We start from the raw sequence: 22965 nt of genomic DNA, 5'->3' as shown, positions 1-22965 counted from the left end.
GACCATTGTTGCAGAATCTAGGATGTAAAATGTCACACTAGTTTCATAATGACATGAGTTATGTGCTTCCGTACCTGTAACATGCACACGCACTACATGAGAGAGTAACCATCCGTAGACTCTTAGTATGAACAATCCCCATTTGTTCAGATAAATAACAATCGCCTATTGTGGCAGCAAGCCTGTATATAAGAGCGCTTTAAACAGAACCGTATACTATTCATTTAGTATCCAAAGGGCGGCGAGCATCGAACAGCTTCCGATCACAGCGACATACAATCAAACGCTTTGATAGTGATGAGATGAGGACACGTGTTCAAGCAGAACATCACCATGACTTGCCCACCTGAAATGCGATTAGATACGTGATGTTTAAAAAATAACACTGTTCGCTCGTAACACCCGTGGGGGCAGTTTGGGTGGAAGTCAAAGGAAGCGGCAGCGACAATGTAACAATATTGACGTTCCCGGCCTTCGTTAGTCTCGAGGGGAAGAGGTAGCGACTCTGATCAAGGATGCGCTGTAGCACGGCAGCCTACGTACACGATCAGCCTGTCTGACAAACTCCACATTTCAGAGGGCTGTGTGATATTCCACAGTCTACCTAATCTAGGATGCATCTTAATTCCCATCTCAGTCATTTAAAGCCAACCATATAATTGCGAGCGTCATTCCCAGTTACACTGATCTGCGGTAATCTTCTGGTTTTCTTGTATCCATCGAATGGCTTCGTCCTCATTGAACTATCTGTCGTATTCGTACATGATCCCTCTGTAGTTCCCTGCAAACAGACGGAGAACCTTTTTGCATGACGAAAGGAGTTCTGCTGGATGGCCCAAACACGGCCTGACATCGCATCCCTCTTACCTTAGCCCTCCGGTGGTGTGAAGCAGGTCCAAGGTCCCTTGCTGTCAACACCACAGGCTTGTGCGACCCTTGGCAGTTTTACAAACAAATAGATATTCTTTGTAAAATATGCACCAGCAATTCAGACAGGTTTATAGTTGTTTGATAAGTTCTCATCTAGACCAAGTGTAGGCTATGATGCAATTATAACGCGAGGTAGACAGTTACATCATTGGATTGGATACAGCTTAACTCCGTTATCTCTTCTTATCAGTCAGGCTGTCTGCCTGCTAAAACTAAGTTAATCGGACATCTCATTTTACTAATGTCTAATGCCAGTTTGCTTGTCCACTGCCCATTCCAATGGCACAGATGACACAGCTAAGGAGTCGTGTACGATATTAAGAAGTTAGACAGATAATTATAATTGAAAACTGTCATGTTGCTTTACCTCTCTGTTGCCAGATGACCATGCCCTTGTATGGTATGAGGTTAGCTTTCTCACCCCAGGTATTTATTTATTCTCCAATGCATATTTACAGTAACCCAGAAATAAACACCATGAATGTCAATCAGCCCATAAATGTCAATTTAATGGAATGTAGATTCTTAAAATGCAGATTCCTTGGAAAAGATTAACATTTCCTAAATACCTCCCTTCAGTTCCAGTGGCGCACAGCTGTTACAGGTGGCAATGTTGGACAATGTCAGTCTGAGTTATAACAACAATAAAGCATTTCTTTTATACAGTGTTTTAAAATATAGATTCAGGAAACCCAAATATGCTTTCTGTATCTAAAAACCCAGATCAAAAGCAATGAACCGAAAAACAATAAAAGTCTGGGTTCAAAGATTAAAAGCCAAATTTAGGCAAATATGTTTATACCTGGTTTTGTAATCTCAAAGCAGTGTTTGTCAAACCACGTACAGGAGACTATGCACAGTGAACAGTGTTCTACAGGCTCCTGCTCAGCTCTTACTGAACTAAGGCCTCCATAAGTGTGGCATGGGTGAAACAGTTAGGAAAACAGTCCAGTGTGGAGTCCAGGTAGACTCCAGGAGCATCCCAGGGAGACTTCAAGAGTAGTCCAGGGAGACTCCACGGGCATTTCAGGGAGACTCCAGGAGCATGACTGGGCAACTCCATGTTAAAAGACGCTGTAGGGTATGAAGCGTGACTATGAGCACATTTACAGTAAGGTTACTCATGTTTTTGTACTGAAATCTCATTCTAAATATTGTACACTTCTCTAGTCCCTGACCTGGGGTACTGCATGCATGACAAATTTGTTTTCCCTGACTCAGCTGACAGTTACCTGATAAAAATCAGTTTAGTCATGCATGCTGGCACAGGGAAAAGACAATGAATATGGCCTGTAGGGAATCCTCAGAACTGGGGTTTAGAACCACTGGGGTTTGGTATTTGTATGATATTAATATTATGGCAATAGGTTCATAATTACCCATCCAACCACATACCTGAGCAAAGACAAAGGATCTTCCCAGACCTCTTTAACTCCACAAGCCCTCCATGTGGATACCTAATAGCTGCAAGCTCATTTCAAGCCTAGAGACTGTAGTGATGGCATTGGTATGAATCCATGTAGACTACAGGTGGACTAATCACATGGAGTCTTCTGGGGATCTAACAGAAAACAGGCAGTTGATAAAGACTTATAGGTAGAAGAGGCTGGGGGTACAAACGGTAATGACAGACAGCTCTGATATTGTTCATTGTCTTTGTCTGGTTTAGCCAGTCAGGGGGTGTCACTCAAAAAGACAAATTTAAATGACTCTCATGGATACATAACTTTATGCACCATGGCAACGTGTCTATTATGTATATTGTATTCGAGACACAGAAATGGCTTAACACATGTTTACAGTACTCGCTTTGAGGTTGTACGGTGGTTTAAGATTTCGTCTGTTTTGACATACCTGATTCCACTCCTCATATATCTGTCAATCCCTTCATAGACTGTGTAGTTGTGTTCGTACAGGGAAGAGATACTCTTTAATATGATTTATCAGAACATAATGATTTTGGAACACTGCCAGATTTAAGATTCTACATGCACTATAAGTCATTTTTGTCTTTGGGTATTGTGTAAACCTGTAAATCTTACTGCTGCTTCGACTGTGACAACAGAAATATAAGATGTATTAGGGTGTCAGTCTCATTAGTGTAGATGTGCGCACATCTAAAGATTTACATTCTATAATAAAAAACAACATGTCTTAATGGGCTTTAGTACAGCAAGAAATACTGACTAACAAAATCCTTCTTACTGAATGTGATACATTTCCCAGATTAAAAGATAAATGATGGATCTGCAGTTCTGGTGCAGGTCCAGGTGCACGCAATGCAAATAAATGTCCACTGGGTTTGCAGACACATGAACCAGCTCCTGTCCTGTGTTAATACCCCCAGCAGCCTCATATCAGGATATGTGGTCTGTCTATGTTCAACTTTGGAGTCACCTATTGCCACTGTGATTTTCAGGATGATGGCCTCATACAGCTTAGTGTTACCTGATGTTTGTTTTAAGATCTCGCTGCCTGAAAGTACTTAGCAAAACCTGGAGATTCCACCACTTACAATAAGTCCTGCTCCTGGAGTTTCCTGGACCACTGCTGGACCATTCCGGGAGTCTACCTGGAATAAGAAGGGTTTCCATATCAGACACATGCCATATTCCAGGAACAGCAGGACTGTGAACTTCAGGACTGTAATGGTCTGGTGGAAAAGACACATGGGTACATTCCAGGTGGGTTACAAAAAAATGTGTTTACTGGCTCCTAATGCTGCAGTGCAAAAGATTTTGCAGTGCAAAATTTTTTTTAAAAATCAAAAAAGAAAATTTTGTATTTTCAAGTATTTACAAGTTCAAGGGAAAACTACAGCAATAATAAATTCTCCACTATCACTCAAATTCAAAAACATCCCCATCCCTTGAATTTTCCCTCAGAAATTTACATAGAAAAAAAACAAATCCCAGGAAATTAGATGATATCACTTCCTGTCATTGGACAGGGAAAATTCCCCATAAAAGTCCCCTTATACAGGATACAGTTTCTTTTCCCTCCAAAACAACATAGAAGCCTCTCCACAAAAATATTCACACATAAGTTCATTTTTCTCTTAGCATACTTTTGTTTTACCTGCTCAGTTAAAATATACAAACTTTTCTGGCCAGATAACCATTAACCTTAAACTCTAGTAATATATTATAAGAACAATATTTAATCTCAAATACTTATAATAAATATCTCTTCCCCTGCAGGTCCTCACTAAATTACACTTTTTCCTGTATTTTAATGACCCAATAAATCACATCAATAAAGTATGGCCAAACAATTCCCGTGTGTTAATTTACATGCCTACATGTATAAATATATATACACATACACAGCATATGTGCTTCTCAAACAGGGAATCCATATGAACACATTGTGGCAGACAGCAGTGCCATCACAAGGACAAGATTGTAGGCAAACCCCAACAACCTCAGCACTTATTGAATGAGTATGTAATATGATTAGTTCCTTATAGTCATCACAGTGAAGAGTGGTTAGGAGTTGGATGGGTGGGAGTGTCACTTATTCATCCAAATTAAAGGTGGCTACCCTACTTGGTCTGTCTGTGTCTTTTCTGTGACTTTGCATGGGAAAAAAGGGAATGTCAAATGCAACTATTTATTTAATTTGATTAGCGTCATCAGGCAACGGTGTTTATGAACAGTAACCGTGTTGCATATGAAAATGCATTCACCTGCACAGGCATGAGACGGCATCGAGCTCTCACACTGGTAACTGTTAGTTAGGAAACATGAATGAATCTATATGTTGGTATCTTTGCAAATATTTGATTTTATTAGTTTCTTAACCCAAATTTTATTTTATTAGTTTCTTAACCCAAATACCAACATAAGAAAAAAAAAGACTTGTGTATAGTTCTGTTGCCACCTTTATATCTTTACCATTATGTTTCTAGGTGTTCTTGATTCATTCTTATATAAACTACAGAATAGTATTAGCAGTGTTAGTAGTAGGTCTGCTTGTAGACATAAACAAACTCTGGTGTAGCACCAGAAATTTGATAAAGACAAAGACAAAGGTATTTATTCATGTAGAGTAATTTTTTTTTTATTTTTTATTTTTTTTAAGGAAAAGGTATGTTTCATGCTCCAGGCAAAACTGTGTGTAGGTGTTCTATCCTGGATAATCAGCTTCAAAACTAAAAAAGGTTGTAAAAAGGCTGGTTCTTCATGATGGCCTTCACACGCTCTGGCTCTCTGTGGGCTATGATGGGGCGGACATCGAAATGTGGTGACAGCACACACTGTTGACTTTAAGATAATGATTTAATACATAACACAATTACACAGAATCTTTCCATATCCTGAACGATTCATTCATTCCACTCACATCAACTGTAACAGTGACAGCTGCCAGATAAAGCAAGTTACTACCCGAGATAAAATATGTGACCTTTGATCTATATGGATGCAGGATAATGTCATTACTTCACAGCCACGACAAGCTAACTTTACTAAAACCCTTGTTTAACAGACTCTATAATCTGCTGTCAATTGGTGTACAAATATCTGCTTATAAAACACAAGACCACAGCAGTTGTCCAATGCACCATGTCATACTGACTAAATTTTTTTTTCTACAGAAGCCCCACCTGGTGGACAGAATAGAGCAGCACAGAATGATCTCAGCTCCTTCTGAATGCTTTTATATTTGTTGTAAATATCCTTTAGCTAAATGAGTGGAAATTATGTAATTAAACTGAATTCACTTTCTGTTTTACTCATAACACGCAGTTATAGGTGTTATGCTGTGTTATAGCCTATGCTTTACATCACTGAAAACTGTTACCGAAACTACAGATTCATTATATTAGTTTGTACTGACCCCTGGTGGCCAGGAGGCAGTATAACCCATGAGAGACGTAACAATGCATATCACTGAGACTAATAAACTGAGATTGTTGTAGGTACAAACGTCGTGTACTTCGTATGGAAAAAAACGACTGCTTTATTCACGGAATTATGCATTATGCACGTTACAGTTAACATACGGGTAGATTTTTCACGTATGAAATTCTTGCTCTGTTCCATCCAACTGCCTATAAGAGAGTGCAACTAATCAGCTTGTTGCGGGGACAAAACGTTTTTCTTTTTCCACCCAGAGGTTAAAGTCGCAGACTGAGGACTCTGTCCTGTCCTCTCTGCAGCGTGTGCAGCCTTAAGGACCGAGAGCCGTGATACTCTCTCTCTCTCTCTCTATATATATATATATAAAGCAAGATCCCTGTGGATTGCTTTCGCGGGTGTACTCGACTGCCAACGGGTTCAGACGTGCCTCCCGTCTTGAGAGATTAAAACGTCAGGTGACTTCGCTGGCGCATGCATTACCATACAGCTTCCGACAGTGGGGAGCAGCTCCCTGCTCCAGCGCCCAAACATTTAACCCTTGACACTCGCATTTACTTTCAGAAACCGATCAGAATTCGACCTTTTAGCCGAAAATGCAGGTTTGCGCAAACTGTTCCCGAGTTCAGTATTAGGTCTGTCCAGTTGAAACCAACCATTCATGCTTTTGTAAGCGGGAGTGTGCTTTCTTTTCCCTGGCTTGAGGCACTTTCAGGTTTGCAGTTGACGTTCTAATAGCATCAGTGTCGTATTCGCCGTTGTGGCTGGGGAGGTGAAGAAAATTGCATGTTTCCACTGGCCCTTTCTGTCTCCACGCAGTCTCCCCATCCTGTTCCCAGTCGACCTCGCATGTCTGGAAGCCATGCGCCTTTGTGCATCCTTCCCAGTTGTTAAAAGAGGAAAGAAAAGAGTTTTGTTTTTTTTTCTTCCTGAAGTGCCATTTCCTCCACAGTTCCAAGGCACTGCACCCCCAGCACGGTGCATTTACTTGGTCCGGGCATTTGTAAGTGGCTCACGATTCATACAGTGATAAACTTTTATTTAGAGCAAGAAATTGGGTCTCCACTCTCCTGGCCTGAGATAAGAGCAGTCTTTATTAGTGCACGACAGACTGTGAAGTGGCATACAGTTTAAGTGGCACTGTGGGAAAGGTTCCCTTTCCCCCGTGACTATCTCATGACCCCAGTTTAGGAAGCAAAGATGTGGGAAAGATATGAGAATTTTATATATATATATATATATGGGGGGGGGGGGGGGGGGGGGGGGTGCTTACATAACAGTGGAAGTGCTCTTAATACATTAAGTTAAATGCGCAGGCAAGTGGCTGGGAAGTGTTGCAAAAAGTATCATTAAAGGAAACACTGCATGACCCTGCAATGGCACAATAGGCGGGCAAGTGTGTTTTATGTATATGTTTATAACAGATTATTTATAGTTCATATAATGCTGCAGTGAAAATAAATATTAGTGGTACTCATTTCAGTTATGCACATAGGTTTGACATAAACTGTTTGCTTTAATGAAAATGTATATATTCATTGTCTTAATAGTATAATCACATGTTAAGTGCACATTAATTTATTAAAGTGAATATATGCAATCTGTTGTTTTACATTAAGCAGAGGCTCAATCATTCTGTCCCAGCGTACTTCCTATAGCTGAATTTCATTCAGTGCTTCCCTGGTCCAGTATCCATCATGTGGCCACCCAGTGCAAAAGCAGACGAGCACATCCCAGTGTAACCCAATGCGGCCTGACAGAACAGCAGCAGTCTGGCGTGCTGGGTATCTCTGTGGCTGTCCAGTGGACTGAGGGATGACCTCCAGCTGATCTGGGAGACAGGTCAGCCAAAGTGCAGCAGACTATACAGCCACTGCGACTCATTCTCACTCGAATACACACACAAATCAAATACTAGTGGCTCTCCAGCTAAGGATCTTTTGAATATTTGAATCTCCACTTCATGGCAGAACATAGTGATTCCTGACGCAGCTGTGCTCACACAGACAGATTTATGCTCCAGACTTTTAAACAGTTACTGATATCACCTCAGCCATCTATCAGTGTATATGTACAGTTACAGATCACCTCAGTCATCTATCAGTGTGTATTTACAGTTGCAGATCACCTCAGTCATCTATCAGTGTATATGTAGTTACAGATCACCTCAGTCATCTATCAGTGTGTATGTACAGTTACAGATCACCTCAGTCATCTATCAGTGTATATGTACAGTTACAGATCACCTCAGTCATCTATCAGTGTATATGTACAGTTACAGATCACCACAGTCATCTATCAGTGTGTATTTACAGTTACAGATCACCTCAGTCATCTATCAGTGTATATGTACAGTTACAGATCACCACAGTCATCTATCAGTGTGTATTTACAGTTACAGATCACCTCAGTCATCTATCAGTGTGTATGTTTCTTTCCTGCAGTTAGTGCACAGTTGCTACGAGTCGTCAAGGCCCTGTGCACTCTCACAAGGCATCCCAGTTTCCTTTACCCTAGCCTACATAAAAACTCTTCACTAATGTTATCTTTGACTCCCTCTGCAATTCTCCTCCATGCATACACACACCTTCACGTACACATGTGTACCCACGTACATACACCACACACCCACACACACCCACACACGTGCATACACATGTGCCTGTGTGTGGTTTTACTGACTCCACATTGCTGATGATACACAGCCTGTTTGGAATGTCTAATCGATTTTACAGTGAAAACATCCAAGATGTTTCTTTTTAATATAACTCCAGAAAGCAGGAAGTGTGTGAGTCATGCAAGCTTCACTCATTCACATGCTCTCAGTCCAGCCCACACCCACAGTCACAAGAGCCAGACCAGTCTCACACTTGGCTTATCGTGGACTTGGCTGTGTCTGCCCCTGTACACTCCTCCCTTTGTCTCTTTTTTCTGTTCCCTCTCTCTCTCTCTCTCTCTCTCTCTCTCTCTCTCTCACAGACACACACACACACACACAGTGCACGTATACCCAGTAGATCCAGAAGATACGCTATAGCCAAACGCAATCATACAAACTATACGTATGCACAGTTAGATGCACCGGGCAGGCTAAGAGAACTACAGGAACAAGTGTATGTACCCTCACAAGTGTTCACACACGCACAGTATGCACAGAGACAAACACAAAAGTTCATTATGTCACACATCCTTACTTCTGCTTCAGGCACTGACAAAACAAACTCCTGCACAACCTGTTCTATACCTGCCATACGCAATATGCACTATTCAGATGCATCTCCTGTGTTCCTCTCTCAACTTGCCTATGTTTACACTGTCTGCATGCGTGCACACACTCGCACTCGCACGCGCAAGCACTGACAGCAACACTGAGTGATATGCAGTGCTATCCTTGGTGAAATGCCATTATCTTGTTTCTCAGTTCAGTCTTTTTCAAAACGCTCTACTCATTTGCTGTATCTGTCCTACGACCCCACAATGGGACAATCTGTATAAAAACATTTTTTTATATTGTACTCATTTGATTCTCTATAGTCTGGGTCACATTACAAAGTAGGGACTGCGGGTATCTATAACTACGATGAGGCAGAAGCACATGCGCCCGGTTTGATTTAGAGAGCTGCTTTTCACTAGGCGCGAGACTAAGGTGAGCGCGAGAATGTGGGAGGTCAACTCACCCCGACCTCGCGCCAAGGTCTTTGATTGGTCCGCTGATGTGCCGTTGAAGCGCAATAGAACGAACACGCGGATTATAGTTTTGCAGCGTGCAAACGTGGACACATCTGGGCACGTGCTAATTTAAATCAATAGCCTTCATCCGCTATCTACCTTGCGCCGAATATGAACATGTTGTCTTCTCTAGGAAAACAGGCTGTTTCTTTTGCAGTAATTCGCCTATTTAGCCTGAATACAGAATCTTAAAAAGCATCCAGGCCCGGTTGCCAAAACATTATCGTAACATTACATCCTCAGTGGGCAATTGTATGTGCATTTTCGGAGTTGATTTGCAGGTTGATAAGACCGAAGATCTACTGGGTTTAAGGATTCCATTTAAAAAGCCAACAGATTCCTTTGTTTCCTAACGCGGCAGACAGTTGACCAATTATGTATAGAGTGTTTTAGAAATGGTCTGCGATCTGTAATTATGCAATATAATGTCATTTTAATATCAGGTAAGACAGCGCATTTGGCCAGTACATGCGGGTTAATAGATTCGGATGGATGATTTCATGTAGTATTCCATCTCCAAAACTCGTAATAGATATTAAAAAGCATAGTATAAAAGAGCGTTATGCGAACAAGATCTAATGCTATATTTTCACCGGATTAATAGATGAATAGGTCTGGATAATGTTGCAGTAGGGAATTTACATTCGCGGCGCGTTCGGTTCCAAATTTACTTTATAAGGACAATATATCACCACTTTTTGCCCACTAACGCAAACATCTGTAATAATAAGAAAGTGACAAGCGCGAAGCGAAGTTTCGATATAAATAACAAGGTGGTATTGAAATCCTCAAATAGGTGTAATTAAACGTTGTTTTTCGGGATTCTTTGGTTTAATGGATGTTGAATGTGACGGCTTTTCGAATTTTACAAATAAACCCATCTGTGCAAACTTTTTGATTAAAGGTAAATTGAAGGATTAGGCCTATACCCTCCCTCCATCACCACCATCAAAAAACAGAGTTGTGCATGTCGCGCTTAACCAAATTCCGTTTAGCTAACACTGAAATTTAACCGACAACGAGAAAAAAAGAAAAAGAAAAAGGATGAATAAACTGTGACCAAACTTTTAATCCGGGCAGTTCTTTTGTTCACTTCCGATGAAGTGTATCGGTACGTTTCTTACCTTACTGTAGTCTTTTGGAGAGGAGAAGTGGCGCCTCTCCCGGCTGTGTCCGCCCTACTGAAGCGTTTCTCTGGGGCCCGCTTGATAGCGCTCCCGCGGGCCCCGCGTTCAGTGTTTATTGAGATGTGTATTGTGCTCCAGACTATGGGTTCGTGGAGACTGGATACTTTAGGCTTGGTTAGCGCTCTTCACCGAGTACATCAGGAGGGCAGACACTTCACACTGATGATTTACGGCTTGGGGATTGAATGGGTTTGTTCTTTAATGAAGGTTTATAAAGTGGCTATTACACATGCTTTTCTCAAGATTTATACCCCAGTCATAGGTTATGTTGACTTCAGCCAGATAATATTTTTCTTCATGTTTTTTTTCAGTATGTGCGTGACATTGTTTGGACGTTTTGAATTTAAAAATGCTTATTTCTAGTTTTAGCTTTTAGTTATGTTATTCATAATACGTGTTACCTGTACTTTTGCCTCAGAAAATGCAATTTTGCTCATTTTCATAGCATTTACAGATAATTACGACGGTGTGCATATAGCTCATAACCATTTTTTCTTGTTTGAGCCGACAAAGGTGAAGGTTATTTTATCTTTTTTTTGTCCTTCCATAACTTGTTTGGTGCTACTGTAATTTCTAAAATATAAACACAGTCAGATTCGGACCCGTGACACATCTTTTTGTTTGCGCAAACTTATAAATGATATCTTCTTGTTTGCCTTCAAGGTGTTTTCATTCGCTCCAGTGCCGATAATGATAGCCCACTGAAATCCACAAAGGTGTCTGTCTAGACAAAACCTACCATGGATCTACGCTTTCAAAAAGAATGAGTCAGCGAGAGGCAAAAAGAGACTAAACCGGCAATTAGCTGGAATAATAATAATAATAATAATAATAATAAGTTTCGAATAGGATATGTTTTATATTAAGGTTAATTTTTTTTATCATTTTATCCAGAGCATCATGTCACAGCGAATCGCAGTCCTTCTCTATACAATTCTAATTTTATGCGCAAATACAACCGTGCCCCGCGTCTTGCGCTTGAACAATATTTATGAATTCTTATGTAACCTTTTTTTGTTCTTTTCATCCACAGCCTCTTTTCTTTTTTTCTTTTTTTTTTTTTACTATTACCAATTTTTTACTTTACCGACTTTCTCGCGGGGTCTAAATTGTTGTCATAGTTTCGTAGTGTCACATCACTGACCCACGACATGCCATGGGTATAATCTTCCTTCAGAAAGCTGTCGCCTCACTGATATAAGATCCAGTCTCTCTCAAGCTTATTTATATGTTATTTCAAGCCTCAGTGATCACTCCAGACGCTTTGAGTCAGACATGTATATTCCACCAGGCCAGTAATCTACTGTGGACATCTCGCCCTCTCCACCGGACTCTACGTCTAACCTATGTGTATTAGAAAATTTTGTTTTAAGATAGCAATCCGCACACGACCAGTAGCCCGAGACCATGAACCTATGAAATTCGCGTAATAACTGTAAACCAAGCGTTTAAAAATGGTTTAGAACAATATATTTACTTCCATTAAATAAAACACAATAGTTTATTTTTTTTTTTGGATGCTGAAAAACGAAACAAAAGGTCCGTACCAAATAGTATACACAGAGCAAAACCAATTTCATTTCGCAGAAACATTTGCGTAGAATTAACCAGGGTTGCTATTCTAAATCTATATTCACACAGACATTTAATAATAAATTTATATGTTAGGAACACACGGCTGGTGCGTTTAGTATGTACAACTCCCCTTTTTGCAAGCAAGACATGATTTTGTTAGGTTTTCCACATGCGGTGTTAAAGTGATTTCTTGAAAAGAATTAAGAGCTATAGCATTTGCCCCTACAAACTGGAGATGAAATTTAGACATATATACAACCGTTTAGTCAATCAATGTCCAGAAGTTGAATTGGCAAAAGTATCAAGCTTATGACGTGTTTTCCTATCCTAATTGCCACACTCGACGATGTAGAACAACATTCTCGCTAGAAAAGCTTTGCTTCCGTTTTCGTTTTAAACTCCATCTCGGGGCATGACGCATGTCAGTGGTCTATTCTTCTAGTGCCCTTTTTTTGAAGGAAAGAAAAAAATAAGTCTTGTTCCTGGGGTTCGGGGTTGTTAATTCTCCATGTTTTACACTGGTCTATCCACGGCGTATTGGCAAGCGCTGAGGTTGGAGGCCGGATTCTGCACACTTGCGTATCCGAAACTCGAGTGCTGCTTAGCTTTCAATCTCAGGCTGGCAAGGCTGGAGTTACAAGTGTCCCGGTACACGTACGGAGGTGTTGGAGGGGCGTACGGGCACGCCGGCGTGGGAACTCCCGAATTCAGAGAGGGGCTGCTAAGGTTGTTCAAGTTATTGAGGCTATTTAAGCTGGATCCGGGTACACCCGTGACGGCGGACGGAACCATACTGGAGGACATGCTCATTGAGGAGATGGAATTGGGCGGAGAGAACATGGTCTGCGAAGACAGCGGGTTGACATTCATGGAATTGAAAAAGGGAAAACTTTTGGTGGACAGTGAGGCTGACGTCAGCCCCTTGGCGGCCCAGTTGTTGTACGTGTAGCTGGGGTACATGTCATCGTAGGGCTGCATCAGTCCGTTGAATTGAGGACCGAAGCCGTTTTTGCACAGCTCAGCTTGTTGGTTTCTCTCCCGTTTTCTCCATTTTGCCCGTCGGTTCTTGAACCACACCTTTAGCAAATGTTAAAAAAAGAAAGAAAACGATTAAATGTTGTAGCCTTAAAACGATGTGGCATCATATAAAACGTATATAGGTGGGGAATGGGTGGGCTACTAAAGTCTGTTTACATTGAATACGCACTCCAAGAGATAGTTTCACCGACCGACAACTCTCAGTTTATGTGCAAATGCACGTAAAAAGCCTAAATCTAATCCACATGCAACTTCTTTGTATCTGCGAAAAATAAAATATCATAAAATAAACAAAAACAAAGAAATTACATAAAAATAAAAACTGTCTGTCTCGATTCCAACGGATTCCCAATATACACCAGTTGTCGCTGCTCGTAAGCTGCTTCAATGACGGCTCTTCGAATGTGTATTCACGACACAGGCGGAGACGCACTCTGACCTTAAGTATACAACACGCGAATGACAATCACAAAATACAAGCTTTGCACCTCTTTCACAGCGAGCGTGCTACTCTATTAAGGCCTATCGTTGTCAGCGTGTCCATGTGTTGATTGCAAAGAATTTATGCCGCCCATAATTAGCTTCTGGCCAAATAATAATTCTTTTCGTCAATTCACGATTTGATTTTGGTTTTTGATCATGGCGCGCAGACTTTCACGAAAACAGAATTATCCTATCATAACTTAAAAATCGAATCTCTGCTAACACCCATTTATTAGCAAATATTAGTCTAATTATTCTAATGACAGATTCAACCCGAGAATCTATCAAAAATAAACTAGTAAAAAAAAGCACCGTGTCGGGTCATCTGGAATTTGACTACATTTTGTGTCATTTTACTTATTTGGTTAAAATAAAGTTAAAAACAAACGTATTAGTTGTATATAGTATAGCCTGTAGTATATCTAACAGTCCAATATTATCAAAATATACTAAAGTTACCGTTCTACTCACCCTGACTCTGGCTTCAGTAAGGTTTGTCCATACTGCGATCTCCTCTCTTGTGGACATGTCGGGGTAGCGGTTCCGTTGGAAGGTGGCCTCGAGTTCCTGGAGCTGCTGGCTAGTAAAATGTGTCCTTTGCCGCCGTTGTCTCTTTTTCTTGGACGGGTCATCGGACGAATCGTCGTTTTTACTCTGACCCTTTTCCTTTTCTGTGAAACAAAGGCGTTTAAAGCCGATTAAATGATTAAGAATGCTGACATTTCTGTAGCCTCATATGACATGTATTTTACATCACATTCCAATGTTATTTTTTTGATAGAAGTAAAACATATAATTATATATAACAAACGAATGAATACATTGATAAATAAACAAAGAAATGAAAAAATAAAAATAAAATAAACTGAGTTTACCGAATATAAATTCAAATCAAGATTTAGTTTAATCTGAGTTTGGAAAATTCTGTATGCGATCCAGTCAATCTTCATCAGCAACGTTTAAATTCACACGCACTGCCCAGATTATGCCGATAAAATTGTACTACTAGTATTTGACATTCAGGAACCAAGTTCTGGTTACTGATCTGGCAAAAAATAAAAAGGTTAAAGAAGTACCACAGAAAAAAAAAGCTTCGCTCTTTTAGAGTTTAATATAGCAAAACAGCAGTACATGATTTCCGCACACGCAGTCACAATCTACGTAAATAATACCCACGGCATTAACTTTACACACAGTTAGCCTACAAACTGCCCGTTGGCAACATTCACGGGTATTTGCAAGCCACAGACAGTAACTTCAGCTCGCCTACAGAGCCTAGAGAATAAGTGGACAGTTCGTCCGTGATTTGGATGCAGGAAACTTAATGCAAACTGAAAACCAAGTTAGACCCATCAGAGTGAAAGGCGCTGGGTCTTACCTACGGACTCTGGGCTGGAGGTGTCTGACACTGTGTGCACCTCTAGCCTGTGTTTGGAGTCCATTGACCTCTGGAGAGGCTGCAGACTGGAAGCCATTGAAAGCGGAGTGTGGAGCGCGGAAGCGAGTTTACTTCCAGTGATGTGATGGTGGTCTAAACTCAACGGATCCTTCATAGAGTTCATCGATAAAACAAGCGGATTACGCAGCGTTCACAATCAGCTTAAACTCCCAAACGAAAGACAGGGAAACTGTAAGCTGCGCGACCACTATATCGCGTGGTAGACCAGCCGAAACGGGATTTACAAACGCCGAAGCTCCTCTCACAATTAAGTCACTCAGATCAACTCCTCTCGGATGGCTTTAACCGTCTTAAAATTGGAAGCGAGGGCGGCCCGTCAGAGGAAAGGAAGGCTTTTTAGCTCAGACTGGAGCAAATAGTTATCTCAGTTTCATACGGAGAGCAGCAATGCAACCAGAGTGACAGGGACAGGTAGGCGATATTATATCCACTTGCATACACACATTCTCACACGGGCTACAGCGCTCGCTCTTCATTTCAGCTGTTCCCTGTTCTTTGGCCGTCCAACTGAGCCTCTCCCTGCAGCCTGACGTCATGCAAAGCCCGCCCTCCTTTTGACAGGGACGTCAAACTCGACGTGACAGGTCCCGTGGCCAACCGGCGTGCACGCGAGCTCGGGGAACCTAGAGGAGGCGGCGTGCGTATTTCTGTGCATTCGGAGCTTATTTATTCTTTGACATGAAACCATTTAGAAGACGGCAGGGTATACAAGTGAACTCACAAGTGTTTGTGAGTGATAGCCGTTTTAAGGCAACCAACAGAATAGAAGAAAATAAGATCTATAAATGAAGCCCTCCTAAAGATGGCATAGTTAAGCCTTATATCCACTTTTTAATTTTTTTCCTTTTCTTTCTTTCTTTTTAAAAAATTATTTATTTATTTTTTAAACATCGAAACGTTTTCTCACAAATAGACTGCGTTTTAATTCATGAAGTTTTAGGTCTGAATTTCCTAGTCCTTACACCCAAACCGGCATAAAAACTACACCGAACCCGCACGAGCCTGTGGTCGCGCTTACAAGCATCCGTTTAGCGCATCAGTTCAGCCTAATGAGACATGTTAAAGGGAAGACACAAATCTCAGTTATCAGTGTCAGATTCACAATCTTGGCGCTGATAACATCTAGTCTAAATAGTCTAAGGTACCAGACACTAACAAAGATGCATGTTTGATACAAGCCCACAGTGTCACAAATGTACGATTTGACGTACACTAGACAGTCGTGCTTCATCTCCAGAGGTTAGGCGTGGCATTATAAGACACTGGCATAAGGTTTGGTTCTTCTTTAAATAAAATACGATGATTTCCTTGCCCATTTGAAGGCCAATTTATCAGCGATTAGTTATCTTGTTCTTAAATTACGCACATCCGCGCTTTGGGGTCGTGTCTCTAAACGTGAAGTCTGTGCCGAGGCCCTCGGCGACAGCCCACTTCTGCTTGGAGTGCGTTTTAATCTGATAAGAACCTCATTTGGTTAAGAATTTTAAATGGACTACTACATTCCCTCTAAGTTCCTTCTCATCAAAGTACGTCGATTTGAAATAAAAACCGCTGTGTAAATATTCCTTATGAATCACACCCAATGTCATAAAACTACACTGCAAAAGGCAACGTTAGAATTTGGTGAAATTCTAGCAACAGCAAGATTTTTGCTATTGACATTTGGCATTGCGTTGTAATGACTGATCTTTTCTTACGAGTTCAGGAATAAAGCACTTAAAAAAGGCATATGCTGGCCGAAGTTATTTTAGGTTACAGTCTTGAAAATATCTTAATCGTGTAGGCCGACAGTTAAACGAGAATATGGACACGAATATGTACTAATAATGCTAAAAGGGCTATTATAGTTAGCCTGAAGTTTTTAGTCCTATACAAAAGAACTGAGATAAAGGCTCTTTCTTGTTCAGCCTTTGGCGCGAAGTGTGCCATCGTAAGCCGCCGAATCCCCTGCCACCCGGCTTTTTTTTTTTCGCTCGTTCATGTGGATATGGGTAGTACTATTACGGGACAGTCCTAATCCCGAGAAAGCCCTTCATATGCACTTCATCTGGCCTCTGAGAAAGCGAGCGAGAAGGGGAGAAGGAAGACAGAGCAGTCAGGCTTCGGTTTTTCAAAAATGACCCTTCAAATAGCTTCAACTTCTGTGTAATTTTTGCAAGTTCTTGGGCCCGACTGATCTAGAATGTATTAGCTTGTATACTTTGCTGCTAAATCTCCTGGTCTCGTTCAGTACCATAAACAGACTTCCTCCCTTCGCCCTAAGTACTGCATCGATACCACTGGGTCTGGAAAAATATTTGAGTAATGTAGGCTAATTAGACATTCGGACCGACTGTTATAAGAAAATGAATTAATGTCGAGTAATTTGAAACAAACTTGTCTTCTATATCCTTTCGGAATAGGAAATTATAATTCGCTTATAATTAATTGATAAGGAATCCTGTTTCAGAATATAAAGTATTTTTCCATGCACACATAGCCTAAATAACAGTTATTGGGCTAATTGTGCCTACACTACTGTTTCGCATATGAACAGAACAGCAACGACAAAACAACAACAATAAAAGCAGCAATAATAATAATGACAACAACAGCAACAAAAATAATAATGAGGTCTGAAACATAACCAGTGCAATGTTAGGAGCTATAGGAAGCCTGATTCTTGTTAAAGTAATGGTAGATTTGGACTGGATTATTGCACTGTATTCAGAATGCTTCTACTGCCTACTGTGGATTACCGACTACGGTGCACCACAGAGCCGTTAATTACCAATTCAGTCAATATGAGGGAGGGCGCCAAAGCCTTTTCTATGGGATTAAGAGGACATCAGATTCCTCCATTACTATATTCTTCCTCACGAGGAGGCTTTCATTATACATTTAGTTTTCCCTCGAGTCTATCAAACAAGTGCTGCATATATTACCGGTCCGCCCAAGACAAGAGAGTCAAGTCGATAATCAAGTTGCTTGAGTGTCTTTTCCCCACTGTCACTTCGACGCTTGCATTTTCATCCACAGCATTGTCTCTCCTGTGCTGTAATGATACACCGGTGACGTTTCTCTATTCTGTAAACAATGCTATATTATAACCTAAGTGGTATACCTGACTATAAAGATATAAGCAAACTGCTAGACACCGCTTGCGCAGTGGAGGGTAGTATTGGTCTTAATTCCGTCAATGAAAATGACAATGTGACGCAGGTCGCTGAATGAATGTTCAAGGTTTTTTTACGTTGTATGTAAACAGAGGAATTCTGTCTTTCCGCTAAGATTTACATGTTTTGTACGTTTGTACGTGTTTTTGTGCCAAAGCCGTAATGAATCGTGTTGAAAAAATACATTCAATGAGCAAAGTCGTACAGCACAGATTTACAGCTAACTGACACCTGCATGTGCGTCTATGCCGCCACAGGGTACTATAGCAAACACAGAGAAAACTAAAACCCAAGCTGGCGTTTGAAAATTCACGAGAAACGAAGACGCACCGACTCCCCAGTTGCACATCCTTCACCTGCCACCAGATGTCCGTCTCAGACAATAAAACGCTAACACTGTCCCCTTTACTTTCTACAGCCATATGCCAACCTTTACGGTTTCAGGCGCCCTACTTACCTGACCAATACTCAGTTACAACTTCAGTGTGAAGGTTCGACAAACCAGGAACACTGAGGCGACATTTACGCAGACTGATATACATGAGTCTACTCACCCAATTGGGCACACGTCGACGCGAGTTTGCGGCAGTGGGAATCCATTTGCGTTTCTGTTCAACTCTGTAAATAAAGAGAAATGTTTTCAAACACACGCGTCATACATTGGTAGGCCACATTGGCCGATAACAAGCATCGTATTACATTATGGCCTGACGCGCGTGATCTCGTTGAGAAGACTTCAACACATTATACGGGTGATCATGAGATTCCGGAGTGGGTGGATCACTCAGTAATGTCCCGTTTCATATCTATAATATTGCATTGGCTGTAATGGGAAACGCACATTTCTCATTTGTTTTGAAATCCCACCGCGTTCACTCAAGACCTCCCTAATTAAGGCCCACATCGACAAACGCGGCTCTAACAGAGGAGCAGAGGTGTGTGTGTGTGTGTGTGTGAGCGAGAAGCAGTTTGAGCGCTGGAAGTTGAGTGATTCCGCAGTAAAATCACGGGATTAGTGTCTGATTGAGATGTCTGTCGGTTGGATATTACAAAATTCATTATCGCAGCTCTATACTAACCCGATATGAAGTAACACAGATGGGCCTTTATTAGCCCAGGCTTCCGCTGTTTGCTTATGATAATTTGCAGTGGAAATTTGCATGCTATCCTGCTGTTAACCGCTTTCTCTCACTCGCCTCCATTCTTGCTCCAAACACATCGCTTTGCGCGCGCCTGCTTCTCACATCATTTGCGTTGCATCTGCGCCGGCAGGCTGAGGCCCGCGACTGGGAAGGGGGTTTGTGCGTGCACGCGTATGTGCTTGTGTGCAAGGATTACTTATAAATAAGCGCTTCTAAAATAAGATACAAATAAAAAAAAAAAATTCCCATACACGAACAGCAGAGCAAAGCTTGAATAATCAAGAAGGTGCCTTTTATAAAGTTTATACAAGCTTCTGTGTATTGCCTTTAAGAGATTTTAATCTTAGAAGAGTATACTTGTCTCCCTAAAACAAACTATAGTATTAGATATATTATACTATTTCGTAGTATATAATGTTAATTGAATACATCGTAATGAAATTAGTTATCCTTCCTATATCAATACAGCGCGCGCACAAGCGCTAGAAAAGTATAACCACGCAGAGAATGAAATATATTAGATAGACACAGGAAAACCGGAAGACAGCAACTTTCAGATTAGAATGACAATAATTTAAAAAGTGTTTGATAAAAATAGTTGACCAGTGAAGCCAAAATTAACTGCTGGTATTGTGTAAATTATTAGTTCTTAACTTTGCAAAGTTATTATTATTATTATTATTATTATTATTATTATTATTATTAATAACAATAATAATAACAATAATAATAATGTTGTTGTTGTTGGTGGTGGTTTTGTAGTTTTTGACATTCTAATATTAGACACTTCATTAAATTCATTATTTTAATAGGACTTTTATAATGTGTTTAATTTTCATATTAATTAGGCTACTCTATAAGGCATCAATAAAAAGAATTATAAATAATGTTTAATTTTTTTTTCTACGAGGGTTAGATTAATGCCAGAAGTGATTTTTTCTCACAGTGGAAATTCATGTTATTTACTTGTGTCAAATCATTCAAAGCCAAATGACCCGTGAAGAACTCAGTATTCAACAGTCATTTGAATTTAATAACACAATTGTTGACGATTCCTTGATGGGCAATTGATTTTTCATTTTATTGATAATGTTTATCCGTCGATATTTAATTTGGAGCGTGTTCAATTTACGTTAATCCTGCAGATTCAAATAACTGAAAATTTACACGTAGTAATTTTGACATATTTAATTTACAGTGCAATTTCCGAGACAATAATAGCTTACATCTCTCCAGAGTTTAACCAGCCCCATGTGCGCTGATACTGATAGCGCGTTAAAACCCCGCGCCAGCCTTCGGCCCGGTTGCCTTTCAGTGTTAACGATACGTCATTATCATCGGCGAAGTCAAGGTGAGACCTGCCAGAAACATCATTTATCATTCTTCTCCATCCCGCGCTGGGGTTCGCTCGTGCCTGGCTGATTACACCGAAAAGGCAAGCCGGGGTGGAACGAATTCCTATACTTGCATTAACTCACATCCAAAATAGCTCGACCCCTGCACTTACCAGTGTTTGCTGAAACGCGCTGCTTTCCTTTGCGCTTGCCGTGGCGGTCTCGACTCTTGAAAAAGATAAATTCCACAACAAGAAACACGCCTGTCGATGCTCCTAATATCTTCCGAGCATGCAAGTCGTTGCCGGCAGGTCCGAAAGCGCGTAACGTCCACGCTCGGTGTAAATGAACGTGGGTATTTCTGGTATTTGGCGAAGAGCAGAACCGTAGTCACACACTAAAGGTATCGGCGCAACCGCGGATTTGAGTAAGATCACAGTCAGCAAGACTCGCGTCGTCACTTCATCGGGTCTTATTCTCTGTGGGGTCTGTAGGAGTGCAACAACTTTTTTTTCTTCACACAGTCGAAGTCAGAGTGGTGCATTTTCTTCCCCTCACGAGCTTTGACTCAGAACTCGTGGGCGTGTGTGTTTCTGTGTGTGTACGCGCGTGCGTGTGTGTGCAATGTCGGTGTGGGTGTGTTTGTATATATAGCCTACACATTGAGTTCGGAGAAATATTCTACGTCTCGACATTTAAGTTTACTTTAACAGCTTTAACACGACACGCATTAAATTAATCATTAGTATGTTAAATGTAGATGCATTTAGACATTAAATCACCACAGTGAAATTTAATGATATGCTTTTTATAATAGATCATTTAATAGAATGTAAGTATAATAAGGGATTATGTTTACATTTCGTATTTAACGTCCTCTTGCAAGATTGCCATTTATTACAAATGGTTATTTTTTCTAATAGCAGATTTATTTGTTACAGATGTATTGTGACAACGAGCACTGAACACAGACAATCACAAGATAAAAATGTTTATCACATGCTGCCTCTGAAGTAATGTAACAAAGATGTATTTATGAATACACTAATTTGTTTTTTTAATTACCAGTATATTATCCACAGTGGCTAGTCAAAGAATGTACTCAGAATGTGGGCATACCATACAGCTTGCTGATACTGACGAAATCACTGTAAATTCCCGCGGGACGTTTTAACCATTTATTTGTAAAACAGATTACTTCTGCCAATTAATAAAAGCATAAGCAGGGCAGTCAAGTTTACGTATATATTTTATTTGATTAATTTAATTACAAAAACGTGATTATTTAGTAATGGCAGAAGTAATACTGTTGCGACACATTTGATGACTTTTAAATTTGATGCGAGGTGTCTTTGATTCAATAATAATGAATCAAATTTGTCTCGTGAGCGGCAAGCTCGCGCATTTGTCTGACTGTGGGGCTCGTGTAGACGAAGTGAACAGCTGGCCGGGATGCAAATGATCTTTCAAGATCCGCGCGCACCGGACTGATTTTCAGACGATCCAAACAGACCGGACGTAGGTTTCACGCGCCTAATCCGTTTTTTACATTTTTGGTCATACACCCATTAAACAAGTAATTAATGAGGGCGGCCACGAGGGAATTCCCAAGCATGTGCTTATTGGGTTGAAAAAGAAACTCGAGCAGTGAAAGCGAGGGCCCCGTTGGTCGATGGAAGCCGTCACAGTGGCTGAGGTCCTAGACTAGAGAGCTGCTTTTAGTTTGATACAGTTTCTCGGACTTTGCTTGGTTCTGTTTTTTTCTTGCTACCACACCTGAATATTAAAGATCCAAGAAAATGTTAAAGGTTAGAGCAAACAGAACACCGAATCTTAGGCCTGCTCGTTATAGACAAGACAAGCCTAAGATTTAACGTGCGGGTCAGCTCTTTACGTAACACCTCAGCCAGATCACTGCTTTCCTCTTAAAGCAACGCGACCGTATGACGAGAAGACGACGCACTGCGAAATTCTGCGCGACACGTGCACGCGTGCTTTTGTCCCACTTTGAAAACATTTAGACGAGCGCAGCTCCGTGCAAGGCTCTTCTCGTGCACATCCCTCTGTCTATCTG

The 22965-nt window shown here is 40.8% G+C and overlaps 1 protein-coding gene across 3 annotated transcripts; it reads right to left on the bottom strand.

Annotated features, from left to right (window-relative positions):
• Positions 1-12187: 12187 nt before the first annotated feature.
• pitx2 (paired-like homeodomain 2) lies at positions 12188-21427 on the bottom strand. 3 transcript variants are annotated; one of them, XM_027014182.2, is made up of 4 exons: positions 21065-21427; positions 18970-19033; positions 14273-14472; positions 12188-13357 (listed from the first exon to the last, which is right to left on the bottom strand). In XM_027014182.2, exons 2-4 carry the CDS (start codon positions 19013-19015, stop codon positions 12794-12796), a joined length of 810 nt encoding a protein of 269 aa, XP_026869983.1. In that variant the 5' UTR covers positions 19016-19033; positions 21065-21427; the 3' UTR covers positions 12188-12793. The 3 variants fall into 3 exon arrangements, with proteins under 3 accessions (XP_026869983.1, XP_035388109.1, XP_026869982.1); XM_035532216.1 differs by lacking the exon at positions 21065-21427 and adding an exon at positions 19257-19281; XM_027014181.2 differs by lacking the exons at positions 18970-19033; positions 21065-21427 and adding an exon at positions 15180-15710.
• Positions 21428-22965: the final 1538 nt, after the last annotated feature.

This window comes from Electrophorus electricus, chromosome 12 (genome assembly GCF_013358815.1).
Source record: "Electrophorus electricus isolate fEleEle1 chromosome 12, fEleEle1.pri, whole genome shotgun sequence".
Taxonomy (NCBI): Eukaryota; Metazoa; Chordata; class Actinopteri; order Gymnotiformes; family Gymnotidae; genus Electrophorus; species Electrophorus electricus.
Note: the sequence above shows the minus strand (reverse complement) of the source record. Positions and strands in the feature narration are given on the sequence as shown.

Excerpts from the sequence above, each read along its gene's own strand:
- pitx2 (XM_027014181.2), bottom strand. The coding sequence starts at position 15,363 with ATGAACTCTATGAAGGATCCGTTGAGTTTAGACCACCATCACATCACT. Across the intron at positions 14,473-15,179 it reads CTCCAGCCCAGAGTCCGTAG|AAAAGGAAAAGGGTCAGAGT; the intron begins GTAAGACCCAGC and ends TTTGTTTCACAG. Across the intron at positions 13,358-14,272 it reads TTACTGAAGCCAGAGTCAGG|GTGTGGTTCAAGAACCGACG; the intron begins GTGAGTAGAACG and ends CATTTGCTAAAG.